At 32.1% G+C, this 10,491-nt stretch overlaps 1 protein-coding gene across 1 annotated transcript; it reads right to left on the minus strand.

The window, feature by feature from the left end:
• Positions 1-737: 737 nt before the first annotated feature.
• Positions 738-2,612, minus strand: LOC148273179 (uncharacterized). The gene is made up of 4 exons (XM_088239055.1): positions 2,306-2,612; positions 2,057-2,228; positions 1,596-1,692; positions 738-902 (listed from the first exon to the last, which is right to left on the minus strand). Exons 1-4 carry the CDS (start codon positions 2,477-2,479, stop codon positions 863-865), a joined length of 483 nt encoding a protein of 160 aa, XP_088095181.1. The 5' UTR covers positions 2,480-2,612; the 3' UTR covers positions 738-862.
• Positions 2,613-10,491: the final 7,879 nt, after the last annotated feature.

The following is a 10,491-nucleotide window of genomic DNA, read 5'->3' on the forward strand; positions in this document are numbered from 1 at the left end:
AGATGTAGCTGATCTAAGCGTAAGACGTATGTAGCTAGTTCATCTGGAATGCAAAGTTCCCTTAGAAAGTTGTGCAGTGACTTATACATAAGACAACGGAGATAATATTCCACCCTCCGTAGAAAACCTCGCCAGCGTAATTCCCGAAGTATTGGAGTGACATGACTGAACTTAGAGACTACAAAAATAAGTCTCGCTGCGGCATTTAATACAGGCTGTAGGCGAGTCATTTTATTTATTAGTTGACCAGCGTAGATACCGTTACAATAATCGACTCTAGACACTACAAACGCATTTATCAATTGACGGGCGGCATCAACCGGCAAATGTTTGAGTGTGCATTTAAATTACCCCAGCTGGTTGAAGCACAAACTCATCGTTCTACTAATTTGAGCGTCAAGAGAAAGGTCAGAATTGAGGAAGACTCCTAGTAGTTTAACGGTGGATAAATCGGTACTATTTACATCGGATAGAGCCGTATCCTGAATCAAATTCTGTCGTCTGGCTGAAGCCATCCATAGTTGTTCCGTTTTAGATGGGTTCAATGTTAGTCTGTTTTTAACTATCCAGTTTCTTATTTCCTAATGCATGCATTGAATTGAATTGAATTGAATTGAATGCATCAATTAAATTAACAAGCACACTCCTCTCGCCTGGTTTACCAAGACAGTATCGCTACAATTTCGCCTCCGTGGACATAAATACGTGTAAGGGGTTAAAAATAAATACAATTCATCTGCTACCAGTACCCAAAATGTTTATTTTGAAAAATTATAATTTACAGACCACACAAACTATTTCGTCCGTGAAAGTCACATGCGATTGTAATGTTAAGTAATTCTCAGAAAATAGACGTATTTGATCAGCGATCAGAGTTCTGGGCTTTATTTCGTCTCTCGGCTCTGAAACAAATAAATAAACGGACTTATGACTTACTTTATTTTTGCCTCGCGGGATTTTCCAAGGTTTTTTTTTTTTAAAAAGAAATATTTGAGTTTTTATGATTTACCCAAATATTTAATTTTGAGGGCCATTTTCAAAGAGTTGTAAATAACTCACTATTAGAAAATGGTAATCAAGTTGGGGTAGAGTAGGATTCGAACCACGGACCTTCGATCCGTGAGTCCGAGACACTTACACAGGACCACAACCCGAATCAAATATATCCTAGTTACTCACGGATGGTGAAGCTTTCTATTGGTGTAAGAATTTTTAGAATCAGTTAAGTAATTCTAGAGATGACCCCCTAGATATAAACAATACCTAGTTATTTAATAGTATACATATATATTATCCTCATCATTCCCTTTCCACACCTAATGGTACATAGGGCACTGCATTGGTACACCAATCGCAGCGTATCTTGATCATTTTTGTTACATGAAAGGTGATCAGTTTTACGCTTCAGATACCAGTCTAGGGACTATGAAATATTCTACTGTAAAAACACCCTTATAAATAATATTTCATGTCAACCATGTCGAAAATCGGACCCGAAACCTCTTGCATGCTAGGCAAACGCGCTGACTATTACACCACGAGGCCGACATGAAGATATAGATAAGGGCATTGCATTGAGCACAACTGAATCTTACCTTCTTGATTTTCTAAATTTAGCTTGATTGAGCCAGTCACTAATTATATCTTTCATCTTTTCTTCAGTTACATCGTCGTAGATTTTTTCGCAGATTTCTGAAAAAATATAAATTATGAAGTGGAAATTACAGAAAACAAAACAAAAGCAAGGGTGTATAGACGGAAAGTGGGCCACTTTTATAATTGTATTTTTTTCCTAGCCGCAATATTTATTAATTGCATACAAAATCATGGCCAATAGACACAAGAAACCAAATAATGAACACATCCATCAACACATAAAACATACATAGCCGGGCATGCGACCAACATTATGATCAGATTCATTCGATGGACACTTGGGAGGATCTTTTAGACGTGTCATGAAATCATACCATTTTGATTGAATTTATTTTTTTAAATATCTGTTTGACCTAAAATACAATATGTTATAACTAAATTACTGGTAAAACATACTTACGAAAGATTATTTTACAAATTTCTGTATTTATAAACGCTTTCTTGGTAGAATTTTTCATTTGTTTTCCTGTCAAAGAATACTGCTCAGCCACATCATCAAGTAAAATTCTTCTCAACATGTTTGCCGTATGAGTTCGGACGTTTTTGCCACCAATACCCACCAAGTTTTTTATCTGAAAAAAAGAGGAATTTTAATTTTGCTAGCTGACTATAATAAAAAGATCTGACCTGTTTACTACTGTGTACTTACAGTTGTCAGTCTGTTTCGTCTACTTTTTAACTGGTCGTTTAGTCGGCAGAAACTCGCATCATCATTAACTGGAAGATTTGCAAAGAAATCAGGAACTTCGAATGCATAATCTCTTTGCGGATTGAATGGTTTTTCTGACTGCCCTAACCGTAAGCCGTCTTCGAGTTCAACCATTTGATTAGACAAATCAGTCACCACCTGAAGAAGACGGCTTTGTTGAATTTCATACTGCTTGGCTGTAACAAAAAAAATACAATCAAAAAAGTTTCAAGACTAGTAAAGAAAAAACTGACATAATAATAATTTATTCAACAGTATATATTGAGAACGGTAGTGGTAACACACATAAATAGAGGCAAATACCCAAGCGTCAACCAAACCATAATACAAGATACTTCAATAAGGATCTGATACTAAGTGAAGGGGTCAACACTGTTCTGGCATCGAGACAACACTATTGCGTTGGCAAGAGGGTCCATAACTTTTTGTCAGAATCGTGGAAAAGCGGGAGTGTTGTCAAGTTGCGGACGGTGTCGCGTTCGCTCTTTCATGACATTGGTCGTAGGGAGTCAGAAAGGTTGATGCATGCCGCGGATTGGAGATGCTTACTGGATGTTGAAAATAAACTATAAAAAGAAGAATAATTAAAAAACACATATATATACAAATGGCAATCATAAAGTTTCGCATTATGTTAAATAAATTGTCATTGTTTTATGAATGAAGTATCTGTATGCGCATAGGTGGATGTAAATATGTGTGTATGTATATATGTATGTAAATATGTGTATGTATGTATATATGTATACATGTGTATGTGTATGTATATGAATCAAAATGTGTATACGAGTAAGTTTATATTTTATTAGTCTGTGCTTTTTATTAACTTGTAAACCATTATCATGTATTAAAATGTAATTGCCAAGCTTGGAACGGGGTATGTACCCTTGTTAGCTGGGCAAAGTTAACATAAAATTTTATTAATGATAAAAATATATAAATAAATGAAAAAACAAATATCAATATAGTAATAAAAAATAAATTTAAAAAATAACGCTTGGATCAGAAAACCAGATAATTATCTACCAAAACCCGTTTGCAACTTACAAGAGTGTACAAATACTGTGACAAAGTAGATTTTTGAGGTTGTAAAAGTAACATATCTTGATACCTCTTAAAACACTCCCCATCTTAGTTCAGTCTTGGGCCCTTTATTGGATAGTAATTATCTTGTGTTCTGTATACCAGAAAGAATTAAAAAGAAACATTAAATGTTCCATAACTAGATCGCGTCAGTTTACAAATAATTAGCTCACATTTACAGCAATCAATGTTTTACCTCGGATGTTTCAGAGTTTAGTTATCGGTGTTATCCAAAATCATCTATTCAAAGAAAAACGTAACACAAAATCTATAAACCTTATGTACCGTTAATGGATGTCAATAAAAAAAATGACAAAAAATATCTCATTCAAAAATAATGTGCTTAAATATAAAATTGTATTTATCGTGTGGTTACTTAATTTGATTTAAGCGATCTTGTAGAAAACTTGTGGAGTTAAATATGAAAGTTTAGCGTTCTTAGAACAAGATGAAATTATGCATTTTCTTCATATTTTAATACGGCCATTTGTTAATCACTGATTGAATATCGCAAAGTTTAGGCACAATAAACGTAATAAGTACGTTCGATTAGTTAATGGCCTTTGAATCCTTGTTAATTCAACTTTGTGTGCTAACTAACACAAACGAAATTTGTATGTTTACTTGGTTCACCGACAGGCACTAACACATTTACATATACCATTAAACATTTGAACGCACTGTTCATGTGGCAAAAACAATTCATTGAAGAAAAAATATTTTAAAAAACGATAGTCATAACAAAATTTTATTTTCCAAACAAAAAATGTACATACAGAAATGCAGTTACAAATAAAAATATGATTTCCTTAATCAGAACTCCTTTATCCACACCTAATCTTCATCATCATGTCCCTGTACGCACCCATTGGTGCATAGGGAACCGCATTAGAACTGCAAGATACATCGATGGTCTAGAGGACAAACGTACCAATTACAGAATGAATATTTTTTCAGGAGAGCAGTTTAATGTTTGACAAGTTGCTTTTTTGTCTTTGCTTTTATGTCAGTTATTATGAATATGTAACTACGATTTAAGAAGAGTAGTAAAATTAGTGTTCTAGTGAATGCAAATGGTACGACATGCTCACTTGACTCATTTAAAGTTAAAATATTCAAACTCATTTTTTTGTACTTAGCACGTTTGTCTTTTAGACCGTCGATATGAATATTTTTTGTTACTTGAAAGGTAGGGCGATCAGACCTACGTTTCAGGTACTAGTCTAAGAAAAATGAAAAATTGAAGTGTAGGACTATATTTAACACGTTCACGGGCAAAAACATACACAGCATGCTCATTTAATACATTTGAAGTTGAAATTGACTAGAATATCAAATAATATAAAATGCAAAATAAGGCAAAATAATGAACAAGGCGTTAACAAAAGTTGTCTCCGTTTTGTATTCAACTTAAAAATGAGCACCAAAAGAAAACAGAATACTAAAGGTTTTACGTCATTCGAAAGAAAAAAAATTACTCTGCAAGATATTGTGTTAAATATATTATTTTACTTGATTACAAGCCTTCAAACATGGAATGTCAAGTAGATAAAAGTGAACTATTTCGGCACCTACTTTCATTCCCTTTCAATCAAGGGGAATAAAGAAAAAAACATTATTGACTGATTTGTTGTAAAATAATGAAGAAAAACTACCGGGGTTGGTATTAAATAAGAACGCTTTTCTCGAAACCCGGCAAGAAAATTTCATTAAAAAACTTTTACCTTAAGTATGGGTGTCAACATGAGTTGTGTCCATATTGGTACAAATAAAGAGAACAAGAGGACAATAATGTATAGGCCTTCGTTATTTATTTTCTTTTTTATTCCCTCGATTGAACGCGAACAGAAAGTGGTGTCGAAAATCTTCTCTTTCGTTTACTTGAGATTCCATCTTGAAGGCAAAAAAATAATATGATAATATATATGTATTGTATATATAAAAATAATATGATAATATATATGTATATAATAATATATATGTATTGTAAAAACAAACACAATTTCTTGTAAAGCAGAAAATTTTCTTTTGAATGACGAATCATTACCATTTTTTTTGCTTTTGGAGCAAATTTTTGAATTTAAATAGAAAACGGACACAACTTATGTGTCACTTTAAATTTTTGTGGAAAAACGTACTTCCGCCAATAGGCGAAGCTGCTTCCCAATTCCAAATTGGCCAATTGGTGGAGTTGGCAGTGAACCTGTTAAAATCAATATTTCACGTCCAACTTGCTAGAAATTGAACCTTAAAAATGACAACCAAAGGCAAAAGCAACCGCGGCAACCAAAACACTACGAGGAGGACGTTTCCGGGATTTTTTACCCGATAATAGCTATCGAGTCTTAAACACATGTCCAGGATTTTAGTTCTATTTCACACACATGATTGTATTCTTCATCCGCCCGGACACATACAAAAACAAAAGAAGAGATTTAAAAAATAAGAACATGCGTTTTGTAACATCATTATTCGTTTAGGTCTATACTAACTAGGGCATTATTTTATCGAAAATATTATATATTATAGATTTAGATAAAAATAATTACATATGGCTAAATTCATTTTTCATACATACATAGATAACTGATACTTAAGTCCATGCACTGCTAAGAGCCAGCTGCGTCAAAAGTTTCTGCTATAACGACTAAGGAGAGTTGTTTTAACAATGTTTTGAGTTTGTCCAAATGTTTGCGGACTGGCTGGATTTCCTCCCTAGGGAGTTGTTCAGATCAAAATTTGTTGCAACAGAGAGGGAAAACATTGTGGAAAACGTAAGTTGTTTTGACTTATTGCTTTAATTTTTATCTGTTCATTATTTTATTTTATTTTATGTTCATTATTTTATATGTATACAGTATTATATATGTACTCTTTTTATTTGATTATTAATTAAAAATAATGTCTAAGCACCCGATGATAAACTTTTATTAAATAATTTATCGGGACAAAATATATTTTAGTAATTTGTTTTCTTTATAATTCATTAATATTGTAATAATGTGTATATTTTATTGAATAAAGACTCTATAAAAAAAATAAAAAATTTGTGCAACCCATTTTAAATCGTCTGTGGGCCAACTAACTAGTCCTTATAGACACAATGCATGAAGAATATTGGGCGGTCGACCAAACGAAAATTTAAATAGTACGGGAAGAAACATATATCATAATTTTTCAGATTTTCAATTCAATTTCTTCCAAAAATGCAACAAAAAAGTCTCTACAGTATGGTTTTAAATTTTCACGGTTATAATTTTTTCAATATCCAATCAAACAACGTTAACAATATATTAAAAAAGAAACGTATTACATTAAAAAATATTATTTTTACTAAACACTGACCAGGTATGTTTCTTCTGCGTATGTACAATTGTAGGCCTTGCAATACCTCTGTCTGTCTTATGGGTGAACTTTTTCATGAATGACTTAATTGAGTTTTATGTATTTACCCGTGTGAGTCAAAAAATACCTTGGTGGGTCATGATTGTGAGTGTCATTTGGTACTGAAATAATTGTGTTATTCGATAAACGAACATTGGCGTTACATCCCCTACTATTGTGCGTAGAACACACCCATCTCTGCTTGTAGTCGTTTTGGGTTTGTAAACGATAAGTATATTTATTCAACAGCAAGAGTTTCTTGCCTCTTTTCGAAGGGATGAATACGAGTTGAGGGGTCCCTGTAAAAAAAAGGTTTATTTTAACAATATTCTAGTAAAACCAGCGGAACGGGGTTTAAAAATGTAGAAGATCAAGTAGTTGTGAATATTAAAAGCGTTTTTATTACCGTGCCCGTTATTAAAATAAGTTTAGCAAGCGACCACGCGTTAAGGTTACTGTCAAAATATTATTTTCTTACAGTTTCTGTGATTTTTTTTCAAAATATCTGCCAGCTGTTGGTTTTACAGAAAATCTATTTGTTTTCTGTAGTTTGAACTAAAATACAGCTTTGTAGCCTTTATCTATGGGTGGCAAGAACAATCACATAAGTCTGTGGCAACACTATAGACGTCACACGCGACGTCGCGCGCCAGGTCCGAGCGACGGACACCAAGATAAGCGTTTTGGCTGTGTTCGGTGACACACGTTCTTTAGACAAAAACTTGATTTAATTTTAATTGTTAAGATTTCATACTTTTTCTTAACTGCTTTATTTTACGTTTTACAAATTAGATTCCTTGAGTTATTTTTAAGAATTTCCATTCTCAATTATATTAAGTTTAGTTAAGTTTGTATATTGTATCTTTTATATTAATAAAAGATAATAAAACTGTAAGTACAATCTTTTACTCTGCCTGTGCATAACATATACCATGTTGGTCTGAATATTTATTCAAAACGAGCGTGAAGTAAAAAACGTTCTCACGAGACGATTTTTACGGAACGATATCAACGCGGATAAATATTTAGCAATTTGTGTGGAACCTACTAAGCAAGCGGCATAACCCGACGTTTAGTAGGTAACAAACACCACCATAATTCAAAATGCCCTACTTTTCAGGAGACAGTTTTTTGTGTCTCAAACATTGCGGGAATCAAATCTAACATTGAAAGAATGTCATTTTTTCTCCAAACTTATAGGAATTAGATTATGTCTAATAATCGAGAATACAGAATTAGGTGATAATGAACGCATATGTTCTCTTGTTTTGTCCTCCCCTTACAGGGGTGGTATTAGAATCATCTGCCTCTGATCACCCAGGGAGTCCGTCTTTATTCAAGGCCATTCTCTTATTGCAAATATCCGTATTTTTAAGTATGTTTGTTGTGTTATGTTGTAAGACATTATTTTTGTACATTTGTATACGTTTATTTGTTGTTTTTGTAAAAAAAAAAAGTATGTAGAAATAGATATTTTTAAATAAAGAAAACAGAGGGGATCCTGAGGGGTTGGGACGACGTATTGGCCTCTGTATATACATTCTCCTCCCCCCTCCTTAATCTCCATAGAGTTTGTATTCCTTGGCAATATTTCAATTAACTTTATTCTATGCACAGCTGAGTGAGTCCCCCAGGACTCAATTACAGCTGCGGGTGGATGGTGGGCTCAGTTAGGTGATAATTCTTCAATGTTACGTCATCTAAGGCATAAAATTATATGATTTACTTGTTTTGCAACACGTGTGAACATAGTCGCATACTACAAGGTGAATAAATATTTTTTCAATTTTTAAGTTGACTAAATGTGATTGTTCCCCCCGCCCATAAATATTTATTTTATTTATTTATTTATTTATTAATGAAATCATAAAGTCTTTATATAAAACAAGGTACAAAAGAACAATTAAAAAAAGTAAGACCAATTACAGATTTCACACTAATGAATGCAGGAGGATAGGGGAAACATAATTTAATTCTAATAAAGTAAAAATAAAAATATTACATAAAAAGTTCATAAAAAGGAGAAGACATTGTATAGCTACTCTACTTTCCTCCCTCTCTCTCTGCTTCCATGAACATTTAAATTTAATTGTAAAAAACCACAACCAACAATAAATTATTCGATGCAGGTAGTAGATGTAAGTAAGTATAGATTAAGAGTTGAAATCAAATGTTTAAAATTAAAAGTAAAAGTTAAAATGAAAAGTTTAAATTAAAATTAAGTTAAAAGTTTAAATTAAAAGTTTAAATTAAAAGTTAAAATATAATAGTGATACTTACAAAAATGAGATTTTTTAACTGTACCAAAGTTGTGATTTTTGTTAAATTATTTGTTATAATATAAACTATAAAGTTTAAATAAAATAATTATTAACAACTAATATTAACATAGGCGGAAATTCGAAACCCTCTAGGGGGAAAAGTGCAAATTGCTTTTTTTTTAAGATACTTACCAACAAACAAACGCTATACTTGTAAGTAATAACAAACAAGCAAACGTTAAGGTACCATAATGTGGGGTGAAGTCGATCAATAAACGATATTTTTTTCATTAACGCTGTTTAAGGGTAACATGAAAAAATTAACATTCATCTTTCGAATTAATAACGCTTTCATTTTTTTTCGCAGTCATCACTGAAACTTTAAATAGGGTGCCTTACTTCGCCACAGTGAGTGGGGTGATTTCGTTGCCCTTGAGTTTTCTTGGCAATCACGATTCCAAAGGGTTAGGATTGTCAAAAAATACATGTTTATAATGTAAAATACATTTATTTATGTATTTGTTGATTTTTTAATAAAAAAATGTTCAAAGTTATTTAATTCTGGACTGATCAACATAAGGAAATACGAATCTGCATCTGCTGACATTCCGACCTAAAATCATAGTTACTATTGGTCCAAATGGTATTATATGAATGTCTAACATATCTGAAAAAATAAAATAGACATCTTTGACGCTTTCCGTATTTCGGGGGAACGATATTTTATTTTTTTCCAGTGAAGTGTCTATGGAATTTTTATCACTTAAATAGGGGACAATCTATTTTTGAACACGATACATGTTCTTTTTGTCTAGACACAAAAAATACAAAATATTTAAATAAAATTAAGTATTGAACATACATATTTTACATTTAAAAACAAACAGCAAAAAAATTTACTAAATATTCTTACATACAAATACACGAAAGATAAAACTAATTAATTATTGAATCATAATACTATTTATTCAGAAAAATATTTTAAAAAGCATACAGACGAAAGTGGTTACTCACATGCTGATACTGGTTTTCAAAAAAAAATACTGCCTCGACACAACCTAACCTAGTGAGGCTAGTTGTTAGAAATACAAAAAACTTTCAAAACTCAATATTCAGTTGAAATATAAAACATGATATTTTTTAATATATACAATACGATGTTTATGAGTCGAAACCAAAAGAAACCACGTCTTTCTCTACTTTAGAAAAAATAGTAAAAAACTTTTATTTTTTAAGATTCGTCCCGAGCGGGCTATGTAAGTCTCGACAAAAATTCTTAACAGTATCCATACATATCACAACAAACGTATAAGCCGAAATTCACTTGAATTTCTTTTGATATTTTAACATGAGGAAACTCAGGACTGACAGTCTTCATATATTGTTGATTTTTCGAAA

Source organism: Micrasema longulum, unplaced genomic scaffold (genome assembly GCF_059751315.1).
Source record: "Micrasema longulum isolate JH-2025_06_02 unplaced genomic scaffold, ASM5975131v1 h1tg002048l, whole genome shotgun sequence".
Classification (NCBI taxonomy): Eukaryota; Metazoa; Arthropoda; class Insecta; order Trichoptera; family Brachycentridae; genus Micrasema; species Micrasema longulum.

Coding starts and splice junctions, on each gene's coding strand:
- LOC148273179 (XM_088239055.1), bottom strand. CDS start 2,479: ATGGTTGAACTCGAAGACGGCTTACGGTTAGGGCAGTCAGAAAAACCA. Junction 2,229..2,305: donor GACGAAACAGACTGACAACT/GTAAGTACACAG, acceptor TCTTTTTTTCAG/ATAAAAAACTTGGTGGGTAT. Junction 1,693..2,056: donor AATTTGTAAAATAATCTTTC/GTAAGTATGTTT, acceptor ATATTTTTTCAG/AAATCTGCGAAAAAATCTAC.